Source organism: Euprymna scolopes, chromosome 1, assembly GCF_053919585.1.
Source record: "Euprymna scolopes isolate OS-2025 chromosome 1, ASM5391958v1, whole genome shotgun sequence".
In the NCBI taxonomy this organism is placed as follows: Eukaryota; Metazoa; Mollusca; class Cephalopoda; order Sepiida; family Sepiolidae; genus Euprymna; species Euprymna scolopes.
Window position 1 is genome coordinate 192,022,558 of NC_136482.1, and position 27,880 is coordinate 192,050,437.

The following is a 27,880-nucleotide window of genomic DNA, read 5'->3' on the forward strand; positions in this document are numbered from 1 at the left end:
GCGGGCCAGACAAACTGCTACAGAAGCAAAACATGAAGAAGCGTTAGACGGAACCAAGAACATTGAAGATACATATCTATAAGTTTTCTATCCCCTCATCCCCTCAAAGAGTGATGCCAAATAGTCGAGAAGGGTCAAGGAGGGTGGAAAAACCAAGGAGAGAGCACTGACCAGACCTCCATTAGACAAGTGCAAAGAGAACTGGCACCTTGGGGAGGCTTATTACCACTCAAATTCCAGTAGAGACCAATGGTCGATGCCAACGAGGAATCAATGGTAAGCAGCTGTTGAGATAACGCAAATTTATTTGCAAATATTATTGAAAGAAGTGGAGAGTACTGGAAATCTGGGGAGACGTTGTCACTCAGCTTTCAGGGACCCCACAGATTGTTTTCAAGGAGAGATTTTTGGTGACCTGTGTGAACGCTCCTTGTGAGCCAATAATAATAATAATAATAATAATAATAATGATAATAATTACTGGTGATTCACAAATATTTGTAGCAATAATTAAGTAAAATTAAATCCACTGACGTTTATCAGCGAGAAATCACTGATAAACTGCTAGTGTGAGAACACCAAGTCAGTTACAATAATAATAGAATGGAACGAAAAATACTCAACTCAGACTCCAAGAAACGACTCGTATTTACACCACAATAAATCACTGATAACAACATGTCCGAACTCATAAGGAATTAATTATTTTATTTTATTTTTACATGGAGGTCACCACTTATCAAGGCCCAGAAGCCACTCGGGGGATAAGGGTTATTGTGTGTACAGTAATCAATGGGATAGTATCGTAGTAATAGTCCGTATTGGAGATTTGATACAGTGTCATTACTTAAGGGAGCGTTTCATCAGGAATTTGTTTGTGTTGGACTTGAAGACGTCCAAGTTGAAGTCAGGAGGGAAACACGCAAGCGGCAGAGAGTTCTACAGGTGTGCAGTTCTAAGAAAGAAGTTTTGCTCATGGAATCTACATTTTGATTTAGGCACAGATAAAGAGTGGGGAAAATTTTTGACAGTGGTTTCAGCTAGTCAGGTGTTTTTCTTGAAAGATTGGCGAGGGGGGACCAGAGAATGGAGCTCAGACGAGCACTTTCCATGGAAATAACGATAAAACAAAGACAGGCTCGCAACGTCTCTTCTGTGGGAGAGAGGCTGCAGAGAAGAGAAAAGGGCATCCCCCACCAAGCCACGAAGTCTATTTTGTACTCTGTCAAGGCAGGATAGGCTGTTTTTAGCAGCTCCTGCCCAGATGTGGCAACAGTATTCCATCCTTGAACGTACTTGGCTTTTATATAGATAGAGGATTGCATCATTAATAAGATATCTTCTGGAGTGGTAAAAGGATCCCACCACTTTCCCAGCGTCCTTGGCAACAGATCTGATGTACATGCTCCATTTCAGATCAGGAGTAAAGGTCAAACCCAGAAGCTTATCAAAACATGGGGCCTCCCCAAGACGAGAGCCATCTATTTCAATTGATGCCAGATGGAGATCAGAGCGTTTATGATGTAATGATAGGAGCTTGGTCTTAGATGCATTAAAGATAACCAGCCACTTCTTCTCCCGTTGTACCACGCACTCAAGATCTGAGGAGAGAGAATCAGAGAGAACATTGTCATTTACGACCTTTGATGTGTTGTCATAGATAGTCGTATCATCAGCATACATGTCAATAAATGATTTTAGTATGTGTTTTGGGAGATCATTGATGTAGATCAGGAAGAGAGTTGGATCCAGGATGGACCCCTGAGGGACTCCAGCATTAATACTGTGGGCCTCTGATTTCTGCCCATCAATCACTACTCTTATGAGCCTATCAGAGAGAAATGATTTAATGATTGAGAAAACGTTTCCAGTTATACTGTAGCTGGAAATCTTGTGAAGTAGGCTCTTATGCCATACCTTATCGAAGGCCTTTGATATGTCAAGAGCAATAGCCCTAGAAATGAAGCCTTTGTCGAGATTCGCTAATCCTATGAGATATAACTGTTAGCACATCTGCTGTAGATCGAGCAGAAGGGAAACCATATTGTGTGTCACTAAGAAGGTTATTTCTGCTGAGGTGGTTGACTACTTCTTTATTTAATATGGATTCCAGCAACTTACTCATGACAAACAGGAGACTTATTGGTCTGTACTGAGAGGGAGATGACTTATCACCTCAATTCTTAAATACAGGCATACTGATGAGGTTTTCCAGGGTGTTGGAAAGCACTTCTCCTTAAGGCAACGTTTAAACAGTTTTGTAAGTATGGGGGCAAGTTCTGGTTGTAGCTTTTTTAACACTATAATTGGAATGTCGTCAGGACCAGTTGCTTTACTGGAATCAAGGTTCTTGATTAGATTTATTTATTTAGACTTCACACACAGATATTTGTATGTTACCAAGCGTGTTGTGTGTTATAGGAGGAAATACAAGGAGTTGATGGCCTTCGTCGTATAGGGTAGAATTTTCTGCAAAGTCCTTGGCAAATAGTTTGGCCTTGTCTGATGCTGACGAGATGACCTCTGGTCCATTAATAATGGTTGGGATAGAACGTACGCTTGTGTCCAGGATCCTATTTGCTATTTGCCAGAACTGGTGGGAACCAAGTCGCTGCTCAGCTACTTTGGATTTAACGGATTGAGCATATAGCTCTCTTGCATTTTTTATTACTCTTTTACAGTGGTTGCTGGTGGTCCTGAAAACAGCTTTAGTCTCAGTACATCTATTACGTTGGTAGCTATGGAAAAAGTGATTTCTGTGCACAATGGCCGCAGCATATTCAGGGGAGAACCATGGCTGGCTGTTAGGTTTTTGTTGGAATTTTTTGAATGGTATAAATTGGTCTATGCCTACAAGTAACCATTCGGTCAGGTCTGATACTATAGAGGACACATCCTTTTTAAACAGTGAATGGAGAGGTAGATCAGATATGAATGTACGGAAGCTATCCTAGTCAGCCATAGAGTATCAGTACGGTGGAGGGGTACGTCTGTAGACTTATTATATTTCATTTTTATCTTAACTGATACAACAAAGTGGTCGGATTATCCCAGAGGAGATAGAACGGAACATGAGCATAGCTCAGGAGAAGTGGAGAAAAAGATCTAGAAGGCTTGCGTACTGACCGGTATTATCGGGCACACAGGTGGGTTCGCGAACAATCTGAGTGATGTCATAGGCAATGGCAAAATCATGACAGAACCTCCCCTCATCATTAGTCTTATTTGAGTGGGTCAGCCATTCCACATTATGGACATTGAAGTCACCATAAATGTGAATGTTAGCTGAGGGATGAGCAGACAGGATGTGGTCAATTTTCTCCGATATACTCTTAAAGATAGTAACTCCGCTGTTGTGGGGGTGATAGACAACCAACAATCACGGGGTTGTTTGCTCAGCAACCGAAAAGGCTAACATGCTTGCCAGTCGGTTTGCCTCAAACTCCACACTGGACCCTTCCAACCAGCTCCTACCTGAATTTTCTTATGCGGACAGACGCCACGCTAGACGATCTGAAAATCACCCCTGCTCAGGTGCATGCTATCATAAAAAACCTTGACACTTCAAAAGCATGTGGACCCGATCTCATCCCAGCTGTGCTATTAAAAAAGTGCTCAGCCGAAGTAGCTCCAGTTCTCTCCAAACTCTACAACAAATGCCTTAATGAATCTTGCTTTCCGTGCTATTGGAAAACTGCTTCTGTGGTACCAGTATTCAAGAATTCTGGCGAAAGGATTGACCCATCAAATTATCGCCCGATTAGCCTCCTCCCACTTTTTGCCAAAATATTTGAGACCTTAATTAACCATGCTCTAGTCCATCACCTTACAGATGTAAAGCTTCTGACTGACCAGCAATATGGATTTAGACAAGCCCGTTCCACAGCAGACATCCTAACTGTGATCTCTGAACGTATATACCATTCACTGGACAAAGCGGGGGAGGGCAGAGCGGTAGCTCTAGATATATCTAAGGCTTTTGACAGGGTATGGCATGAGGGTCTCCTCAGTAAAATCAGATCATACGGTATCACTGGTAGAATACTTAACATAATTAAATCTTTCTTAGATAAGAGAAAAATCCAGGTTGTCCTCGACGGTTGTACATCCAAACAATATGATATAAATGCGGGAGTGCCCCAGGGGTCTATCCTTGGACCTCTATTGTTCCTGATATTCATAAATGACCTCCCCGACAAAATTGCCTCTGAGATGGGTATATATGCTGATGACACCACACTCTATAACAGGCACGACAAGAAAACAAATGAACACATATCTAAAGAAATGGCAGAAACATTAGAGGATGACCTCCAATCTGTAGTGGAATGGGGACATAAATGGATGGTCACTTTCAATGCCGCCAAGACTAAACTAGTTTCATTCAATAATTACAAGAAACCTTCTCTACCACCTATAGCAAATGCCAACGACTCTTTATCTGAGAGTACGTCTTTCAAACTCCTTGGCCTAATGTTTACAGGAAACATGAGTTGGAACAATTACATCGAGGGCATTGCCAGGGCAGCTGCAAGGAAGGCGGGCTCTCTCTACCATACTAGAAAACTACTAAGACCCGAAAGTATTCTGTACCTCTATAAGGCCACCATTCGCCCATGTATGGAGTATTGTTGTCATATTTGGGCTGGTGCATCGGCTACTAGTCTCTCGCTCCTTGACAAGGTTCGAAAGAGAGTCGCCAATCTGATAGGCCCTGAACTGGCATCTAAGCTTCAGCCTCTGTCCCATCGACGAAACGTTGCATCCCTCTGCCTGTTCTACAAGTATTTTAATGGTGAATGCTCTGACGAACTGCAAGCACTTGTGCCCCCACGACGTGAACACCCTCGACAGACCCGACAGGCTGCAAAATCCCACCCCCACACTGTAGTGATCCCTAGATGTAAAAGATCTTTCTACTCCAGTAGTTTCTTCCCCAGAACCGCTAGACTTTAGAATTCCATTCCAGGTCCCTGCTTCCCCAACTGTACTGACATGCAGAAGTTCAAGCGCAACGTGAACCAACATCTTGCTGCCCAAATCCCTACATAGTACCCCAGTAGTTGTTGCCCATGATAGTAGCCCCCTACACCAAAGTGGCCATGTGCCTTGTTAGGAGTGAAAATGAAAATGTAAAAAAAAAAAATAAAAAAAAAGAGGGCAAATATAAATGCGGTGGTGTAAGCAAGTGCAACCCGGAAGCACATATAAGATAAATTAGGGTCTTCTCTGGAGATATGCCTGGCACATGGGAAGCCATCTTTAATGTAGGCACATATTCCATGCCCATGGCAATCTTGGCGGTCAGATTTAGATGTTAAGTTAGAGTATCCTTTAATTATGAACTCATCTAGGGAGGTGGTCGGCCCTATTCCAGTTTGGTCCTGGATATGACCTTAAACTATATCCGATGGTGAGGGCCCCAGCTTGCAGGCCTTAAGGAGTATGGAGCCACCTTTTAATTGCCATTGCTCCCAGGTCCACTCTGACCCGGAGTGGTAGCACCTGTTAGGGTCCCAACTATGGGTTAAATAGAATATGACTTAAAAAAACAAATATACTATATTAAAAATCGTTCTTCAAAATCACCAGATTCGGCATTAAATAACCTGAAAAGGGTTGATATGCCGTAAAACAAAACAACCAACCAACCAACCCTATTCCAGTTTGGCTTGGAAAGAATATGTCTGGTTTCGTCTCCTGTAATTGGGTTTCAACCTCTGGAAGGTTGTAACGTAAACACCTGATGTTGGAGAAGGAGACACGGTAGTAGGGGTCTATGTTGGAGGATGGGGTTCTCGGTTTATTCGTAGCAAAAAGAAAAAAAGCCAAAAACATGCCATAAAAATGGAATACATTTTAGAAAAAGATTTTTCTTTCAAAATTATCACAGACAGTTATATTTAAGGTGTCCATATTTAATGATTTATATATAGATTTTAAAATATAAATAGATATGCAAAAATTTAAAATTAATATGCGCCTTTCGTCTGTTTTTTTGTTCATATGTAATGTCACTTCCCTATTTAGGCACCTTACATTGTTAACAGCCTTCCACATCCTTTTATAGCATAGTTCGACTAAAAAAGCACTAAGTCTTATCCTCAAATGACTTTCGGCATTTACAATCTGTGTATCATTAGTCTGTAAAAATGACTGTCAATATATCAATGTCAATCTATGAATATATATATATATATATATATATATATATATATATATATATATATATATGCATGCAAGTATATATTATATCCAAGTATATATATATATATATATATATATATATATATATATATATACTTGGATTATATATATATATAATCTTAGATATAATATATACTTGCATATATACATAAGATATACTTGCATATATACATAGATATAATATATACTTGCATATATACATAAGATTATCTATCTATCTATATCTATCTATAAAAGTGAACGTGTCTGTCTGTCTGTCTGTCTGTCTGTCTGTGTACATTTCCCTACGCAATAACTCTGTCAATTTTTAGTCTATAGACTCGAAATTTGAAATACCGGGTACTGAGATTTGGGAAAATCGATGTGACGGGTGTCAGCCAGAAATTTGGCTGTTAAGGGGTTAAATGTCAACGATTTGACCTTTAAGAACTCTACCAAACTCCTCCAACAATTTTGGGTCTAGACACTTGAAATTTTAGATATAGGTTCCTTGAACCTGGATCTAATTTAATAAAGTGATTTGAGCCCGAAACTATAAATTTTAAGGGGTCATAATAGGGGTCAAATTAAAAAAAAATTTATTCTTTTTTTTTTTTTTGCTCAGCATACACCTCCAAACACCCGGGCAACGCCGGGCTGAAATGCTAGTATATATATATATATATATATATATATATATATATATATATATATATATATATATATATATATATGAAAGTATATATTATATGCAAATATATATGATATACAAGTATATATGAAGCATGTTTCTATCTATCATAGTCTATTCATATCTACCTTTATGTATGTTTACATAAATAAGTGTCAAATATTAAAAACAAACGGCTAAATTAGTCTGTTGGAGTTAATATGATAGAATATGGTGACCGACGTACTGTGAGGGTTGCATGTTTGATGACATTCTTGTTTTGTTTTGAAATTGTTGGCATTCCCTTGACAACCGCCATAATAAAATTGTTTGCATTCGTGATCGATGGTATCATAATGCCAAACCGGAAGACGAGATCGGCACGGTCCTACTTCCTTTTCAAGGTGGCAAACATCAACTGAAACAAAAATAATATATATAAATGCATGTAATTAAACAAGTTCAAATGTATTTATAAAATGAACTTAAAATATTTTTCAAAAGTGCTCAATACTAAAAACGTTATAAATCTTGATTATGAACAAAAAGGTTGTTTGATCTTAGAAAACTGCATACATTCGAAAAAATGAGATTGATTGACTTATAAAAAAAAACATTACAGATGTATGGAGAAGGTGGTAGTGTTAATGTTTCGTGTTACCTGGATTGACATGAGGTTGTGGCGTTGTGTCAGGTATTCCGGTGGGCATCAAATGTTTGCAGAGTTCCATACATTTGTCAGCGGTAGGGAAACGGTTAGCATTGCCTCCACAACCACCGTAGACAAACTGTTCGCAACGTTTCGTGCTTGGATTAAAGTAATACTGTTCGCTGTAAGCGTAACACTTTCCGCTTTCTTTCGGTAATTCGCAAATACCTGTAGCAACGAAAAGGAAAATTGCATTAGCAACACTACTACTACTACTACTACTACTACTAATAATAATAATAATAATAATAATAATAATAATAATAATAACTTGTCCACGAAATCTTATGGGGCATGAGTATGCAAATAGATAACCCCATCCAAGCAAGAAAAATTGCATGTCATAATAGTCAACAAGAAGGATACGTCCTGCTAGATTGTAGTTTTGCCATCACAGCAGACCACTGAGTAAATAGCAAGGAGACAGAGAAGCAAATCAAAGATATGGAACTGGCCAGAGAACTTAAAGGGATATGGAAGCTGGAGAAAGTCTTTAACCCTTATCCTTGAGTGGCCTCTTGGCCTTGATAATGTGTTGATGCCTATGAAAAAAAAAAAAAAAAAAAAGAAAAATTCCAATGTGAACAAGTTCTAATTGAATCGTCCCCCTAAGTAATCCAAGTTACAAAATTCCCACTGTTTACTATGCTAAAATCACAACAACTAATGTATACCTATTAACCCTTATCCTCGAGTGGCCTCTGGGCCTTGATAAGTGGTGACACCCATGTAAAAAAAAAAAAAAAGTCAAGATAACACAAAAAATCGTAGGAGCATTAGAAACAATCTTGAAAATCTTTGGGAAAAGAATGGGAGAGATTGGAATCAGAGGGATGACAGAAAAGATACAATGGATAAGAAAATAATAAAAACAGTTGAAATATTAAGGAAAACCCTTGAATTCAAAGACTAATACACATGGGCTACAAGTGCAAGTCGAACATATAGAAACTGCTACAGAAGTGAAACAAAGAAATACCACTTGGAATTATGAAAACTAAAACTGTATAATTGTAAGTTAACAAAAATGAAAAAAAAAAAAAAACTGTAGTGTCAGAATCAATTGGAATCACACCAAATAGTGATGGGTTAAGGAGGATGGAAAGACCGCGAAGTGAAAGAACTAACCAGACCTCTGCTGAATGAGTGCAAAGAGGACTAAAACCTTCGGGGTGGGACTTATTACCGCTCAAATTCCAGTGACGGCCAATGATCGCTACCAACAAGAAATCAATGGTAAACGGCTATTTCGATAATACAAATTAATGCGCAAAACTTATCAAAACAGTACTGAAAATTTGGGGCGACTTGTTATTACTCAGACTCCAGGGAACATCGACGGTCCTCAAAGTAAATTCTTTAATGATTGCTTTTGGGAAAACTAGTGAGTTGTAATAATAATAATGATAATAATAATAATATCTTTAAACAAGATATAACCAAGTGAAATTTTACTTGTAAGTTACAGTGTAAGAATGTTATTTCGCGTCAAATTGACTGTTTTGCAAATCTTTCAAAACTTTTTTAATAAATTTCAGGGACCTTTCCACTGTTTTGTTTGCCTTTTCTTTCCCTTTTTTTTATATGGTTTGCTTGTTTTACTCTCGCTATAAGTCTAAAGAAACAATAACACCACCACAGAACATGTACGAATCCCTTCTAATTTTAGGCACCAAAACAATACAGATAAAACACAGGAGAACCAAATTAATCAAAAACGACCCAAAAACTGAAGGAAGAAATAGACAGAAAAAAGAATAGACTGGTAATGGAATGCTATTACAAAAGTCACCACAAAGAGCGAGGATATCGCAAACGGATGAAAGAGTTATGGGACATGTCCAGTGACAATCATACATCAGAACAAAGAATTGCAGACCAAGCGCAATTTATCCAAAATAGAGGCCGACTTTCAAATCTAGAACAGAATGAGATACAACAAAAAAATAAATCATAGAACAGATGAAGAAACACTCCTCGTGAAAGCCTCAAACATAGGAACTACAGAGGCAGAAGAGCTGCAAATCTTGGATACAAGAAACGTAGAGACCGAGACCTTTGAAACAACAGAACAAAAATGAATTAGCTGAAGTAGAAAACATCAAGAAACTTATGGACGAAGAAAAAACAAAGCTTTCATCCTTAAGCAACCAAGAGTGGAAAAAACTACAAACTGAAACAGCGAAGGTAAATAAACTCCTCCCATACATCCCAACAGAAACCATTACGGACCTTAACAATTTAAGTAAGTATGCAGTTTAAAGAAGAAAAAAGACTGAGAAAGAAAACGGATAAAAAAACCTGGATGGGAACTGAGGCTGGAAACTCAGATCAACAAACTAAAGAAAGAAGCCGAAGCGATTAACAAGATGAAAACAACTAGAAGAAGTTGGAAAGTAGAAATGCAACACGTGAGGAAAGGCTCAACAAGAAACAGGAGGAAGTGAAGGAAAAAATAGCAGCAAAAGATTAAGATGATTCCGATACAAATCGGAACAGTGACAGCAAAACAGAACCTTTGAAAATAGCGAAAGCCAATTCTACCAAAATATAAATAGAGAAAAAACAAAAATAGAACAACATGCCCTATGGAGACAAAACATTACTGGAGCCGGAATGGGAAGAACGAAAAGATCGTAATAGAAAAGCAGAATGATTGAAAGAAAGGAAAGAAGAATCACAGTCAATCGAAGACGGAACAGAGAATGACATCGGCAAGGAAACCCTAAAGACAACCCTACAAAAAATGGCAAACTGGAGAGCACCAGGTCATGACGGAATGCATGTCTATCAGTTTAAGAAAATCATGACACTAGATGAAAGCAACTGAAAAGATGCATCCATGAAGCACATGTACTAGAATAGACCTATATGTGGAAAATACAGCACAACTGAGAGAACAAATTTATCATTCTCTTCATAACCACGACTACTTCCAGAGAAATGGAAGGATGCCAAAAAGGTAAAAAAGGAACACACTATTATTATTACACATAAACCAAAGAATTCTGAAGGAGGTCAAAAACAGAAAAAAGAACTTAGCCGTGGCATGGATAGACTATAAAAAAAAGCATATGATAGAATCCGGCAAGCATGAATAATAGAATAAAATAACAAGTAATATAACTAATCTGATAGAAAATGCAATGAAAACATGGAGACTTGAACTGACAGCTGATGGACAATACATAACTGAAATCAAAATACATTATAGCCATGATTCCCTCTGAACAACATCCTAAAAAATGTCGAGCCGGATACAAGTTCACGAACACAGAAGAAAGAATGAATCACCTAATGTACATGGATGGCCTAAAACTGTTTGCAAAAACAAAGGCAGAACTAGAAACACTAATAAACATGACCAGAATTTTTAGCCAGGATATCCAAATGGAATTCGATATGGAAAAGTGCGCACTCCTGACCATGAACAGGGGGAAAACAAGAAGCACAGAAGATATAGTACTGCCCAATCAAACAGAAATGAGGGCACTAGATGAAAATGATAGCTACAACTACTTGGGAGTGTTAGAAGCAGACGCCGTTATAGCAATGGAAATGAAAGAGAAAATAGAAAAGGAATAGCTCAAAAGTACAAAAAGCTCCTTGAAACCAAACTAAATAGTCGAAACCTAATTAAATGAATAAACGCATAGACAGTGCTACTAATAAGATACTCTTTATCGTTTATAAGCTAGACAAAAGAAGACTAAGGAATCTCGGTCAGAAAACCAGGAAACTCATGACGATGCACAATGCAGTACACCCGAAGGATGATATTGGTGGCTCTGTGAAAAAGAAAAGACGAAGGAAGAGGGTTGTCTGTATAGGAAATTGTGTAAAAAAAAAAAAGGATTAGAAAAATACATAATGCAGAACACAGAAAAAATAATTACTGGGAAAAAAAAACATGGAAGAAACAATCAACATAGAAAAAGAAATGAGAAATAAGACGAGGAAAAAAAATGGGAAGAGAAACAGCTACATGGACGATTCATGAAAATGACAAAAGAAGAGATTAACAAAACCTTAACTGGGAAACTGAATCACTAATAATAGCCACACAAAATAACACAATTAGAACCAACCACTCCAAAGCAAGGGTTGCAAGACACAAGAAAACAGCAAATGCAGACTTTGCAGATAAAGAGACGAAACAATAAACCACATAATAAGTGAATGCAGCAAACTAGCCCCAAAAGAATATAAAAATAGAAATGATCAAGTGGGGAAGGCAATACATTGGTAATTATGCAAACAATTGTATATTGAACACACAGACAAATGGTACAAACACAAACTGGCAACAGTACTGGAAAATCCTATGGGACTTGGATATACAAACGGAAAAATGCACCCACGCAAGAAGACCGAATGCCATAATAGTTAACAAGAAGAAAAAGTCCTGCCGGATTGTAGATTTTGCTGTTCTAGCAGACAACAGAGTAAAGATCAAGGAGACTGAAAAGCGGAACAAATACACGGAACTGGCCAGGGAGCTCAAAGAGATCTGGAGAATATACACAGTAAAGATAATACCACTAATAGTAGGAGCACTAGGAATAGGAACGATACCGAAAAAGTTTGAAAAAAGAATAGGAGAGATTGGAATCAGAGGGATGGCAAAGAAGATACAATGAATTTCAATAATGAAAACTGCAGAAATATTAAGGAAAACCCTTGAATGTGGAGACTAACATCACACATAAACTACACACAAACTGGATAAAGAAACAGCTACAGATGCCAAACACACAAAGGAACATTATATGGAATCATGAAAACTGAAACTGTATAATGAAAAATACCGCCCCTTTTTTCTGTGAGTGTCACCATAAACAGGCACCACACCAAATAATGAGGGTCAAGGAGGATAGATAGGCCGAGGAGAGAAAGCACTAGCCAGATCTCCGCTGGATTAGTGCAAAGAGGACTGGGGCCTTGGGGAGGTTTATTGCCACCCAAATTCCAGTGAAGATCACTGGTCGTCGTCAATGAGAAATCAAAGGAAAGCAGCTGTTGCGATAATGCATCTTCCTTTGCAAAGGTTATCGAAAGAGGTGGAGAGTACTGGAAATCTGGGAAGACTTGTTGTCACTCAGACTCCAGGGAACACCACAAGTTGTTCTCAATGAGCAATCTTTTATGATGGCTTGTGTGACTACTCCTATTGAGTAAAAAATAACTTGCGGGATCTGTGGAAATTCCACAGCAAAATCATTCATTCCAGTAAAGCAACTGGCCCTGACGGCATTCCAGTTATAGTGCTGAAAAAGCTCCAACCAGAACTTGCCCCCATACTTACAAAACTGTTTAAACGTTGCCTTAATAAAAAGTGCTTTCCAACACCCTGGAAAGCCTCATCAGTATGCCCTGTATTTAAGAATTCAGGTGAAAAGTCATCTCCCTCTCAGTACAGACCAATAAGTCTCCTGTGTGTCATGAGTAAGTTGCTCGAATCCATATTAAATAAAGAAGTAGTCAACCACTTCAGCAGAAACAACCTTCTTAGTGACATGCAATATGGTTTCTGCACCGCAAGATCTACAGCAGATGTGCTAACAGTTATATCTCATAGGATTAGTGAATCTCTTGATAAAGGCTTCCTTTCCAGGGCAATTTCTCTTGATATATCGAAGGCCTTCGATAAGGTATGGCATAAGGGCCTACTTCACAAGATTTCCAGCTACGGTATCACTGGTAACGCTTTCTAAATCATTAAATCATTTCTCTCCGATAGGCTCTTAAGAGTAGTGGTTGATGGGCAGAAATCAGAGGCCTGCAGTATTAATGCTGGAGTCCCTCAGGGATCCATCCTGATCTACATTAATGATCTCCCAAAACACATACTTAAATCATTCGTTAACATCTATGCTGATGACACGAGCATCTATGGCAACACATCAAAGGCCGTAAATGACAAGATTCTCTCTGATTCTCTCTCCTCTGATCTTGAGTGCGTGGTATAATGGGGTAAGAGGTGGCTGTTTACTTTTAATGCACCCAAAACCAAGCTCCTAACTTTACATCATCAATGCTCTGGCCCCATGTGGCATCAATTGAAATGGATGGCTCTCGTCTTGGGGAGGCTCCATGTTTTGATAAGCTTTTGGGTTTGACCTTTACTCCTGATCTGAAATGGAACACGTACATCAGATCTGTTGCCAAGGACGCTGGGAAAATGGTGAGATCCTTCTACCGCTCCAGAAGATATCTCACTACTGATGCAATTCTCTATCTGTATAAAAGCCAAGTACATCCAAGGATGGAGTACTGCTGCCACATCTGGGCAGGAGCTGCTAAAAACAGCCTATCCTGCCTTGACAGAGTACAAAATAGACTTCGTAGCTTAGTGGGGATACCCTTTTCTCTTCCTGCAGCCTCTTTCCCACAGAAGAGACGTTGTGAGCCTGTCTTTGTTTTATCATTATTTCCATGGCAAGTGCTCATCTGAGCTCCAATCTCTGGTACCCCCTCGCTAATCTTTCACGATAAACACCCGTCTGACTGAAACTACTGTCAATAATTTTCCCCACTCTTTATCTGTGCCTAAATCAAAACGTAGATTCCATGAGCAGAGCTTCTTTCTCAGAAGTGCACGACTGTAGAACTCTCTTCTGTTCGCCTGTTTCCCACCTGACTACAACTTGGATGTCTTCAAATCCAACATAAACAAATTCCTGACAAACCGCCCTCTTAAGTAAGACACTCTATCAAATCTCCAATATTAATGATTACTACAATACTATCTCATTGATTACTGTACAACCCTTATCCCTAAGTGGCCTCCAGGCCTTGATAAGTTGTGACCTCCATGTAAAAAAAAAAAAAAAATTCATATGTAATTTATTGATGTTGGCATTGTTCGGCGTAAATGGAGACATCTTGATATTATTGCAGCTCTTTTGTTAAAAATGAAAAAGTATTTATCGAAGCAAACAGGGAGGCACTGTGTAGCCAAGTCGTAAAATACGCTTAAATATATTTTAATTCATGCAGATTTTATATATATAATTATAAAGTAAATTTTCTATCGATTCTTATATATAAGTTGGGATTTCAAAAATAAAAAATACATCCATATGACTTGGATGCATCAGCTTGAATCGAAACCGAAACCAAAAGTTATGAAAAAAATATATAACTTGAGTGCCATCAGCTATAATTGAAACCGAAACCAAAACTTCGGAAGAACTTTTGGCAAAATTATTTATTATAAGAAATGGAAGGTCATGACAATTAAACGACATTCACTTGGAAGAAAAAAAGACGTAAGCGTGGCACGCAAAATTAATACACACACGCTATCCTATAAATATATAAATGATGATGATGATGATAACGAAAATAGCTGAAATCTTAAGGAAATCCTCGAATGCGGAAACCAATCAACATAATAATCATGAATGATATTAAGACGAAAATGCTAGAAAACTATAACTTGACTGCCCCCTTTTGTTTGTAACTTGAACTCCTTTAAAATACTCGCCATCTTGTCATTAACATTGATTGGTACAGCAATAAATTATAATTGAGTGTTTGTGAGAGGATTGAAAAAAGAGTACAATAATTAAGACCTCAGTTGTACGCAAATCGATATTTCTAGTATAATGAGAATAGAAAAACACTGGCTGTTAAATAATAACTCACAGGTAAAGTCTGAAGTGAAAACTCCAAGTGATTCACTACTACTACTACTACTACAAAAAAAAAATAATAATTATAATAATAATAACATAAATAATACTTATTATTATTATTATTATTATTATTATTATTATTATTATTATTATTATTATTGTTGTTGTTGTTATTATTATTATTAAGATCGAGGACGATGGAATGACTGGGTAAAAAGAAAAGCACTAACCAGACCTCCACTGGATGAATGTGAAGCTGACTGTCACCTAACAGAAACTTACTGAGACCCAAATTTCAGTGATAACCAATGATCATTGCCAGCGAGAAGTCAATGACAAGCGGCTGTTGCGATCATGAAAATTCATTTGCAAGGTTTATTGAAATAGGTGGAGAGTACTGGGAATATGGGAAGACTTATCATCCAGACTCCAGGGATCTCTGCCGGGTATTATACGTGAGCAATCTCTGATGGTGATCTAAGTTAGAACTCCTAGTAAATACAATAAAAATTATAAAGAGAACACTAATTAGCCTTCCACAGAAAGCGTGCGAGAGTACTGGAAACTTGAGGAAGTTTACTGTCACTCAAACTCAAGAGAAGAAATTCATAGGCGTTATCATAATCGTCAAATATTAAAAATTATTCTATTGGAGTTAATATGATAGAGTATGGTGGACGACGTACTGTGAGGGTTGCATGTTTGATGACATTCTTGTTTTGTTTTGAAATTGTTGGCATTCCCTTGACAACCACCATAATAAAATAGTTTGCATTCGTGATCCGCAGTATCATAATGCCAAACCGGAAGACGAGATCGGCACGGTCCTACTTCCTTTTCAAGGTGGCAAGCATCAACTGAAACAAAAATAATATATATAAATGCATGTAATGAAACAAGTTCAAATGTATTTATAAAATGCACTTAAAATATTTTTCAAAAATGCTCAATACTAAAAACGTTATAAATCTTGATTATGAACAAAAAGGTTGATTGATCTTAGACAACTGCATACATTCGAAACAATGAGATTGATTGGCTTAGAAAAAAAATTACAGATTTCTAGAGAAGGTGGTAGTGTAAACATTTCGTGTTACCTGGATTGACATGAGGATGTGGCGTTGTGTCAGGTATTCCGGTGGGCATCAAATGTTTGCAGAGTTCCATACATTTGTCAGCAGTAGGGAAACGGTTAGCATTGCCTCCACAACCACCGTAGACAAACTGTTCGCAACGTTTCGTGCTTGGATTAAAGTAATACTGTTCGCTATAAGCGTAACACTTTCCGCTTTCTTTCGGTAATTCGCAAATACCTGTAGCAACAAAAAGGAAATTGCATTAACAAAAATACTACTACTACTACTACTACTACTACTACTACTACTACTACTAATAATAATAATAATAATAATAACAACGATAGTAATGATAATAAGGTGTATAATGATAACAATACTACTAATATGACTAATAATAACAATACTATTTTTAATAATAATAATAATAATAAAATAAAAATAATGAAAACAAATGAAATCTCATGGAAAACCTTCGAATGCGGAAACTAATTCACATGAGCTATAAATGACAATTGGCCACATAGAAACTACAAAAGAAGTAAAAAAATAAAAAAAAGGATAAAGAAACTCATATAGAATCAAAAAAACTGAAACTGCAAGTTAACTAGCAAACAAAAAATGTAATGTCGGCACTGATTACAACACACGAAATAGTCCAGAAGATCCAAGGAGAATAGAAAGATTTAAGAGAAAGCATTAACCAGACCTCCAAATTGTCATAAAGGGGCAAGGAAAATTGAAAGACCGAGGAGAGAAAGCACTAACCAAACCTCCACTAGATGAGTGGGGAGGCATATTTCAACCCAAATTCCAGTGTAAATGGTTGTTTTTAGTGGGAAGTCTATGTCAAACGTCTGTTGCAATAAGGTAAATTTATTTGCAAAAATTTTAGAAAGAGGTGGAGAGTACTAGAAATCTGGTGAGACTTGTTGTCACCCAGACTCAAGGGAACACCACAGTTTGTTGTCAGTAAATAATCTCTGATGATGGCCTGTGTGAGAACTCCTAGTAAGTACAAATAATAACAATAATTCACACACACACATCTGTAGTGACATCAGCCTCAGCATCTATCACACAAAATGCCCAGGAAGTATTAAAGAAGATTAAAAGACAGAAGATGGACAACACCAACCAGACTTTGACTAGGATGTTACAGAGTGTATTGAAATCTGCCTATTTCAGAGTTGGCCAACGGTCGGCATCAATCAGAAACTAATTATAAACGGCTGTTTTGATTATGCAAAATTATTTACAATGGTTAATAAAAAAGTGGAAAGTACTGGTAATCTTGAGATGTGTTATTCAGACTCCAGGAACCACCATTGGTTCTTGCCAGTGAGCAATCACATGTAATCACTTGAATGAAAACTCCTAGTGTGTACATAATAATCCAAGGTAACTGACAGCGATTCCAGTGGAAGAAATCTCATAACATAGCATTCCCCAAAACAAAGGGACATCCTTGCTTGGTACCATAAAAATGATCATGAAGATTCAAGAGGATGGAAGCATCGAGAAGGAAGAGCTCAACCAAACCTCCGCTGGAAATGTGCAGAGATTATTCGAACCTTAAAGATGCAGCTTAGCTTCAAAACAGACGTAACGACACCGATCTCGGTTGGTTTAGTACTACAAGGAATGACAAGTTATTGTTGAACCGTCGCCTATAAATAATCAATTTTTACACCATTAGCGATTACTACACTACCACCTTACATTCATTAAACCTTATCCTCGAGTGGCCCTCGGGCCTTGATAAGTAGTGACTCCCAAGTAAAAAAACACAACTTACTCAATAAAAATTATGATAACATTTGTTTAGAAAAAATATCAACTAAACACTAATTCAAGTTGACTTAGAAATTCGGTTACGATATTTAGAAATATCTACCAAACTTTCACAAAAAAAACACTCGACTAGCTACAACCACTATAAACGATCCTCTCCCCCACTCTCTCTCTCTCTATGTCTAAATCTAAATGCAAATTCGATGAACAAAGCCTTGACAAAGTACAAAATAGACTTCGTAGCTTAGTGGGGGATGCTCTTTTTCTTCCCTGCAGTCTCTCTCCCACAGAAGAGACGTTGCGAGCCTGTCTTTGTTTTATCGTTATTTCCATGGCAAGTCCGAGCTCCAATCTCTGGTCCCCCTCGCCAATCTTTTATGAGAAACACCCGTCTAGCTGAAACCACTGTCAAAAATTTTACCCCACTCTTTATCTGTGCCTAAATCAAAACGTAGATTCCATGAACAAAGCCTTTTTCTTAGAAGTGCACGCCTGTGGAATTCTCTTCCGTTTTCCTGTTTCCCACCTGACTACAACTTGGACGTCTTCAAGTCCAGAATAAATAAATTCCTGATGAATCGTCTCCTTAAGTAAGACACTTTATCAAATCTTCAATACTAACGATTACTACGATACTATTCCATTGATTACTGTAGATGCAATGACACTTATCCTCGAGTGGCTTCCGGGCCTTAATAAGTGGTGACCTCCATGTAAAAAAAAAAGCTACTAGAACTGCCCGTTTGTGGAATACTGTTTCGCTGGCCTTCAAATCCAATGTAAACCAGTTCTTGTTGAGTCGCCCTCATAATCAAATTATCCCCAATTCACATTAACGATTATTGCACTACCGCCTTACATCCATTAACTCGAGTGGCCTTCAGGCTTTGATAAGTGGAGGCACCCAAGTAAAAAAGAAAAAAAAAAGAGATATCATACCATCATACAACTTTTAGATGTTATTGAGCATATTGGCACCCTAAGGGAGCTTACTTTGATTTATTTTTTTTTATAAAGGGGAGGTTCATCACTTGTCAAGGCCCAAAGGCATTTCGAGGATAAAGGTTTATGAGTGTCCGGTGACCGGTGAGATATCACCATTATGATCGGCAATGATGAAACTTGATAGAATTTGATTATTAACGAGCGCGGCTCAATAAGATTTTAATGGATTTTGAAAAGGGGCATGTTATATTCAACTGGGAAGCATCCCTGCGGTATTGTGTTCCACAGACGGGAAGTTCCAGAGAAGAAGCTTTGCTAATGGAATTTTAGTTTTGTTTTAGATGCAGACAGAGAGTAAGGAAAATTATTGGCAATGGTTGTAGTTAGCTGAGTGTCGCCAAAGTGAAATATTGGCAGTTGCACAAAGGAAGATAGAGAGGATGATGCTGAGCATATTTCTACAAGCCAGAAAGACAAACATATGGATCCGCCAACAAACAAGAGTTATTGACATGAATACTGGCATCAAGACATCCAAACAGATGGGCAGGGCACGTAGCCAGACAACATGACAGTAGATGGTCCATCAGGACAACGGAATGGACACACCGTGCACATAAAAGGCCAAAGAGAAGATCAAGAACGAGATGGATGGATGACCTGATGCAACACATGGGTCCCACATGGCAGCCGATAGGGGTTCCTCATTGAGTGATGAAAACCTTTATTGATTGATTTGATTGGGTGTCTGTTGTGAATGCTTTACAATGGGGAGAACTTAAAGATTGAAGCTCAGTTGATCAGATTATTGTTATTCAATTCCCTCGTCCTACCCTCCACAAAACACTGCCCTTTTCAACGATATTTAACTGATAAATAGTTTGTGCGAGAATATCTAATCATTTACGATGGTGACAAAATGAAGCAAAGAATAGTAGAGATTGTTGTCCCTTATTTCAAGGCAAAAAATCATTTGTTTTTTTTTATCGTCTGGTAATGATTGGCGTGAGAACTCCTACGTAAGACATGGGTTGTATTGACGAATTCACGTGAACTGAAAATCTGGGAATACATAAGAAAAAACTTTATAACGTGACCTCCTCCCTTCGGTTGGTAACGTGAACTCCTTTAAAACACTCGCACCAACATCAATTAGTTCCGCAATACATGATAGTTGAGTGTTTGTGAGACGACGGAAAACGAAAGAATGGTACAACAATTTAGGCCACGACTGGAAGCAAATCGAGAGTACTGGCATAATGAATATAATTGTTTTCACTTATACGCCAGAGAAAGACACTAGCCATTAAATAATAAATCGCTGGTAACGTCTGAAATGAGAACTCCATATAATTTATTACTACTACTACTACTACTACTACTGCAATAATAATAATAATTATTATTGTTATTATTACTATTACTACTATTAATAATAATAATAATAATAATAATAATAATAAGCAGCAGCAGCAGCAGCAGCTCGAGAAGAATGGAAAGACCGAGGAAGGAAAGCACTAACCAGACCTCCACCGGATGAGTACAAAAAGGACTGGTAGCTTGGCGAGGATTATTGCTAACCAAATTCCAGCAGTGACTAATTATGATTGCCAGCGAGAAGTCAATGACAAGCGGCTGCTTCGATGATGAAAATTATTCATTTGCAAAGTTTATCAAAAGATGTGAGAAGTACTGGAAATCTGGGAAGATTTATGTCACTCAGACTCTAGGGAACACCAACGGTTGTAGGAAGTAAGCAATCACAGATGATGACCTATGTGAGAACCTCTAGTTTGTACAAATAATAATAGAGATCATCAATTAAATCTCGATAGAAAGTATGCAAGGATACTGAAAACTTAGAAAAGTTTACTGTCACTAGAGAATATCTTAATAGGCATTATCATAATTGTTAAATATTTTTTTAATGGTGGGCGACGTACTTTGAGGAACGACTGTTTGACGACATTCTTTTTGGTTTTAAAATTGTTGATGTTTCCTTGACAACCGTCATAATAAAATAGTTTGAATTCGTGATCGATAGTATCATAATGCCAAACCGGAAGTCGAGATTGACATAAAGGATGTAAAACTAGGGAAAAAGGAAAGCACTAACCAGACCTCCACTGGATTAGTATGAAGATGATTTCTACCTTAGAGAAACTTATTTAGACCCAAATTTCAGTGATAACCAACCATCATTGCAAGCGAGAAGTCAATGACAAGCGGCTGTTGCGATCATAAAAATTCATTTGCAAGGTTTATTGAAAGAGGTGGAGAATACTGGAAATATGGGAAAACTTATCATCCAGACTCCAGGGAGTACTACCGGGTATTATAAGTGAGCAATCTCTGATGGTGACCTAAGTTAGAACTCCTAGTAAATACAATAAAAATTATAAAGTGAACACTAATTAGCCTTCCACAGAAAGTGTGCGAGAGTACTTGAAACTTGAGGAAGTTTACTGTCACTCAAACTCAAGAGAAGAAATTCATAGGCGTTATCATAATCATCAAATATTTTTAAAAAATTCTAAATTAGTCTGCTAGGGTGAATATGATAGAATATGGTGAGCGACGTACTGTAAGGGTTACATGTTTGATGACATTCTTGTTTTGTTTTGAAATTGTTGGCATTTCCTTGACAACCGCCATAATAAAATTGTTTGCATTCGTGATCCGCAGTATCATAATGCCAAACCGGAAGACGAGATCGGCACGGTCCTACTTTCTTTTCAAGGTGGCAAGCATCAACTGAAACAAAAATAATATATATAAATGCATGTAATTAAACATGTTCAAATGTATTTATAAAATGCACTTAAAATATTTTTCAAAAGTGCTCAATACTAAAAACGTTATAAATCTTGATTATGAACAAAAGGTTGATTGATCTTAGACAACTGCATACATTCGAAACAATGAGATTGATTGGCTTAGAAAAAAAACATTACAGATTTATAGATATGGTGGTGGTATTAATGGTTCATGTTACCTGGATTGACATGAGGATGTGGCGTTGTGTCAGGTATTCCGGTGGGCATCAAATGTTTGCAGAGTTCCATACATTTGTCAGCGGTAGGGAAACGGTTAGCATTGCCTCCACAATCACCGTAGACAAACTGTTCGCAACGTTTCGTGCTTGGATTAAAGTAATACTGTTCGCTATAAGCGTAACACTTTCCGCTTTCTTTCGGTAATTCGCAAATACCTGTAGTAACAGAAAGGAAAATTGCAGCAGTAGTAGTAATATCAAAGCAGATGTAGCAGATGCAGCAGCAGCAGCAGCAGCAGTAGTAGTAGTAGTAGTATAACAACAACAACAACAAAAATAATTGAATAATTCAGACTACTGTTTTCATTAATGGACGTTTTAGCCGATGTCATCGACCTTTTTCAGACGTTTCTCGTTAAACTTGGCAATTTTTATGTCGAGGTAGGATACGGACGACTAATATACCGAATAATGTACCAGGTAAAATTCAGTTATAAGTGACACTTTTCTGGAGGTTAAGTGTTCAATCTTTAGTGCGGGTGTTACTAAGAATACAATTTCAAATCATGACTGACGGAAAAATAGCATGTTACCTCTGTGGATTAAATAAGGAGTTCTGTTCGAAATTCCATACAGACTCAAAAGTTCAACAGAAAGATTCCGGAGTTAGAGACAAGATATATCTTAAAAAAGGTTGGAGGTTACACCAATCGAAACATTTGTAAGAATAACACCTTTATTTATACTTTTTGGTCTCATATCATAGGCCAGTCCTATTTATTCGTCCGCATTAGTAACCTCGTATAAATAGTGGCATAAGTTGGTAAGTAGACAGGGGTAACAGTACTAATACAGAGGTGATAACCCACTTTATTTCACACTAAGTTGAAACTGTACCAAGAGTGAAATGCTAAAGTTCGGAAGGAATGGGATTATACCGTGGCTACCGTAATATGATGGCCTAGCGACGATTATAATTTAGTCTGGTGACGTCATGAACATCGGTCCGTTGAAATTTGGTCACCTGTCTCATGACTAAACCGGAAGTTGGTTTAAAGTTTTGGAGGGTTAAATAAATTTAAACATGCCGTCGAGATTTATAGTTCCAAAATGCCGAGGTAACTACGAAAATGGACCAAAAGTTACCGTGTTTTCATTCCCCCCCAAAAAAAGGAAATAATTTACCAGTGGATTAATGCAATAAAGAGAAAGGATTTTACTCCATCTAAATGTAGCAGATTAAGTGTTAAAATGTTTGAGATATTTAAAAAAAAAAAAAAATTTTTAAGCGCGCCTTTTTTATTTTATTTATTTATTTTTTAGAACGTATTTTAAAATAAAAATGAAAGTATGTATATAAAAAATGAATTTTACATGTAATTTAAGTTATGTGCTGAAATTATAAATTATTATTTAGAAACTAATTTAAAATGGGGAGTATAGTGAAAATATTATGTACTTTCACCTAACAATTTAATAAAAGCGATATCGTAAAAACGGAATTCCTTGTTTAAGTAATTCTAAATAAGAAAAATTATTTATCTTTTTAGTTCAACTATTTTACTGTGCAATATTTATATCAGCGTGAAATAGATTAAACTTTTTTTTAAAGTTTATGACCGTTTTTGTTATCCCAAAAGCTTATTAATAATTATTTGTGGTGAATGTCGTGCCCTGTAGGTGTCAGAATTTTGGAGAATATACTTCCAAAATAAAGAGGGAGGGGGTGAGAGATTTTTAAAAAAAATTGCTACAGCGAGAATTTTTCTCCACAGAATATAACATGTTTTCATGTCCAATGGCAACAAATATCTGTCGAATTGTCCTGTGAATTAATCATAATTCTTAATAGTTTTATAGTACTGTTCCATTAGCAAACTGAATATGTCACTAACATTTATCCTCAGGGATCTTTGCCGTCGAAAGTGGTGAACTAATAATATATAAAAATGTACATCAATCTATCAATGCCAAGCTATTAATATATAAGCATATATTATGCATATTTCTATGTCTCCTAGTCTATTCATGTCTACCTATATGTATGTCTACATCAGTCTTACCACAGGTGTCAAGTATTTAAAAAAATGGCTAAATTATTCTGCTGGAGTTAATATGATAGAGTATGGTGGATGACGTACTGTAAGGGTTGCATGTTTGATGACATTCTTGTTTTGTCTTGAAATTGTTTGCGTTCCCTTGACAACCGCCGTAATAAAATAGTTTGCATTCGTGGTCAACAGTATCATAATGCCAAACCGGAAGTCGGGATCGACACGGCCCAACTTCCTTTTCCAGGTGGCACGCATCGGCTGAAAAAAATGAAAACAACATATATATAAATATGTATGTACATATAGCGTCATAATTATATCAGATACAAACTAAGGTTTTCTTTTAATACAAATATGTGGAAGACAATGTTCTTTTCGACAGAAATATGTACTATTTCTCTCAATTCAGACTCATATTCCCATCGTGATTCTTGCTTTTACAATGATGTAATTGCTGACTTTTCGGTTGTATATTTTCGAATTTGGAAATCGTTAGTCGAATTTAAGAACAGACAGAATGTTCGACCTACGTGCTTTATTTCATCCTCGGTGGATTGTTCTTGTTCCGTCAACCATGGTCGGGTAGAAGGGTTCATTTTTGTTTTTCTTTGTTATAAGCGCCTGTTGTGAGGATTGAAACTTTATCTCTAGAAGAGTATCACTTAAAACTTGTTCACTTATTGCACCATGTGCCTTAGAATAATGGTTCGTATAGTACAAATTATCTTCATCAAAAAAGTCCGAAACATAATGCCAAATAGTGATATATATATCTATATATATCTGTGTGCGTGTTTGCGTGTGTATGTGTCTATATATATGTGTGTCTATATATATGTGTATGTGTGTGTATGTATATATATATATATATACATATATATAGTAATTTATAAAATATATATGGCGACTAAGCTACACTGAATATTCTGCGTTTCATCCACTGTAGGATTCGTCAGGCTTATATATATATATATATATATATATATATATATATATATATATATATATATATATATATATATATATATATATATATACACTAGCAGACAGCCCGGCATTGCTTGGTAGTAAAATACGCTCAATTATAATATTTTAATTTACGCAAATGTTTTATTTAATGTTATAGAGCCAATTCTCTATTAATTACTATATTGTACCCAATATATACTAATGACGCCTCGGCGTAGCCTAGTCGTAAAATACATTAAATGTATTTTTTTATTTTTCTTGTAAAGTCATGATAGAATATATTATAAAATATGTATATTTAGATTATTCTATTAATATACATATATAGAGAGAGATCTAGAAAGAAAGAGAGAGAGAGAGAAAGAGAGAGAGAGAGAATAGATACTTATAAAGAGTTTACGTTAAAATAAGTTACAATATCCAACTTGACTTGATTCTGTTAAATCCAGTACCAAGGATAAGCCCCCAAAAGACCGGAAACAATGCTGATATAAGCAGACAGATTTGAGATCACAATGAGAACAAAATTAGTATTTCGTACAGAAATGAATAGAGACAACATTCCTTGTTTATGACTTAAGAAGATCGCAAAGCAAGATCTACAAAAGAATGAAAATCGTCGGCCACAATAATAATAAGATTAGGAATCCACTCACACCTATTCACTTCAGAGTTGACGTGAGGTGGCGTAAACAAAAGATTGTTTAACAGTTGGCTTTTAATGTCAAGATCGAGCTGAAACAGAGGCTTGTAGTAAGCAGATGTTCTACCGCTTACTCCAACAGCTGGAGCGAGCAAGTTGATCGCATCTGTATATAGGAGTGTGATGATTTACTATTTAATTGTAAAAAAATATTTTTATTCTTTATTTTGGTTGAAAATTTTGAGATTTACACGATCCGTGTAGATTATGTTTAAATGAGAAATTTGAATTTTTTACTTTTAAAAGCCCCGTGTAGATTATGTCTGAATTGAGAAATTTGAAATTCTAACCTTTAAAACATCCACAAACCTACTAAACTGTAGAAGTAAAATAGAAAACAACAGTATACTAAGAATGAATTTTAATGAAACAAAAGAACAATGCATAAAAACATAATAATAATAATAATAATAATAATAATAATCAAAAGTATGCTAATATAACAGTTAAAATAATAAACAAGTAAAATTAAGCACGTTAAAACATTTTAATTCGATATATTCATAAAAAAGAAGGAGTCAGTTCTCTTCAAAGCTGAACAATAAAAAGTGAAATGCAAGTTATCCAAGAGAAAAGCTGTGCTGTTGGCTAATGAAAACTTTTAACATTTGGGGACCATTAAAGGACAGAACAAAACCTTCCAGACTTGAATACATCTGAAATAAAATATCAATCGAATATGCGCTCATAACGATGGCGATAACATTTAAGCATTTATCCTGACAGATCAATGACAAGGGATATTTCAAACATAAACTGACAGACCTACAAGTGAGCTCGCTAAAGATATACCAGGATAAATTTAAAATTATAAATGAAAGGATTTACCTGGATGGAAAATGGGTATGTCTGTCATGATCGGCGTTGTTGTAATTTCCATAAAAGATTTGCAGGTGTTCACGCATTCGGCAGCCGAGGGGAAACGGTTGGCATTGCCTTCACAACCACCGTAGACAAACTGTTCACAACGTTTGGTGCTTGGGTTAAAGTAATATTGTTCGCTGTAAGCGTAGCACTTTCCGCTCTCCTTTGGTAAAAGACAAATACCTGTGGCCAAAAGAAATTACAATCTTGGTGTATGGTTACTATTTCCTGTTAATTCCTACGTTATGTGGCCAGTAGTTTAAAAGTTTATCTGTTAAATATTTGCACACAGACAGACACACATACATGCATACATACATACATACATACATACATACATACATACATACATACATATACTGTTTTATTTATATATATTTATTCATTTTTATAATTCGTACGTTACGTACATTACAACAGTCGTTTCCTTGCATTACTATAGCCTTCTTATACTCTTTCATATTTATTTTTATATTTTACAGTTTATGGACAGCAAACTGCAGAAGTATCAAAATTTGGTTAGACATATACATTTACAGATAAATGTGGGTGTGCGTGAATAGAAAAAATGGTAAAAATCGTATGTCGTCACTTAAATTTAACGGAAAATAAGCATGATCCGTAAACTTGAGAAATACCAAAATAAGAAGGCGAAAAGAACCCACCTATTTATATGAAAATGTACGTGCATAATCTTATTTGTAATTCACGGACCATGCTGAAACAATAACGTTATTATTTAGAAACACATTTTTAGCACATAAACTATTTTGTAATTTGAACTGACAAGGTAATAATAGATACCGTAAAAGTTTCATCGAACTATAAAAGCTGTCTCTAGAAAATGACACGTCCCGTAAACTGCAGACGACTTTTAGAGTTAGATAGAACTTTTACAATACCTTTTATTATATTGTCAGTTCAAATTACAAAATAAATCAAAGTTAAAGAAAGTGTCTAAGCACACGTATCTTAAACAATTTCACCGTTTAATTCAACACATTCACAAAAAGAATAAGTTACACATTTTCAAAGTTGAACAAAAGAAAAAGAAATAAAAATAAGCCGAACCCTTGTCTGAGGAAATCCCTGCCATTGGCTAATGAAAACGTTTACTCAAGAGCGGGAATAACAATGAATTTGATTGGTTAATTAGCTAAACTTGATTTTTCTTAAAGCAATCTTTTCTTGAGGTTTTAACTTTTTTCAAATATAATTTTAAGATTCGCCAGGCATCACTATAACAGACTCTTTACCCCGGTCGGCTTGTGAAGC

At 36.5% G+C, this 27,880-nt stretch overlaps 1 protein-coding gene across 4 annotated transcripts in view; it reads right to left on the reverse strand.

Moving 5' to 3' along the window:
• Nucleotides 1-27,880, reverse strand: part of LOC145278532 (uncharacterized) — a 409,834-nt gene that overhangs the window by 47,320 nt on the left and 334,634 nt on the right. For 3 of the 4 annotated variants that reach the window (XM_080130669.1, XM_080130668.1, XM_080130666.1), the window contains 8 exons: nucleotides 26,570-26,788; nucleotides 24,157-24,327; nucleotides 22,016-22,231; nucleotides 21,604-21,774; nucleotides 16,303-16,518; nucleotides 15,892-16,062; nucleotides 7,518-7,733; nucleotides 7,104-7,274 (listed from right to left, as the gene is read on the reverse strand). In XM_080130669.1, the coding sequence (XP_079986795.1) occupies nucleotides 7,104-7,274; nucleotides 7,518-7,733; nucleotides 15,892-16,062; nucleotides 16,303-16,518; nucleotides 21,604-21,774; nucleotides 22,016-22,231; nucleotides 24,157-24,327; nucleotides 26,570-26,788 (1,551 nt within the window). The remainder of the gene's footprint in view (nucleotides 1-7,103; nucleotides 7,275-7,517; nucleotides 7,734-15,891; nucleotides 16,063-16,302; nucleotides 16,519-21,603; nucleotides 21,775-22,015; nucleotides 22,232-24,156; nucleotides 24,328-26,569; nucleotides 26,789-27,880) is intronic. The other variant, XM_080130667.1, reaches the window with a different exon arrangement.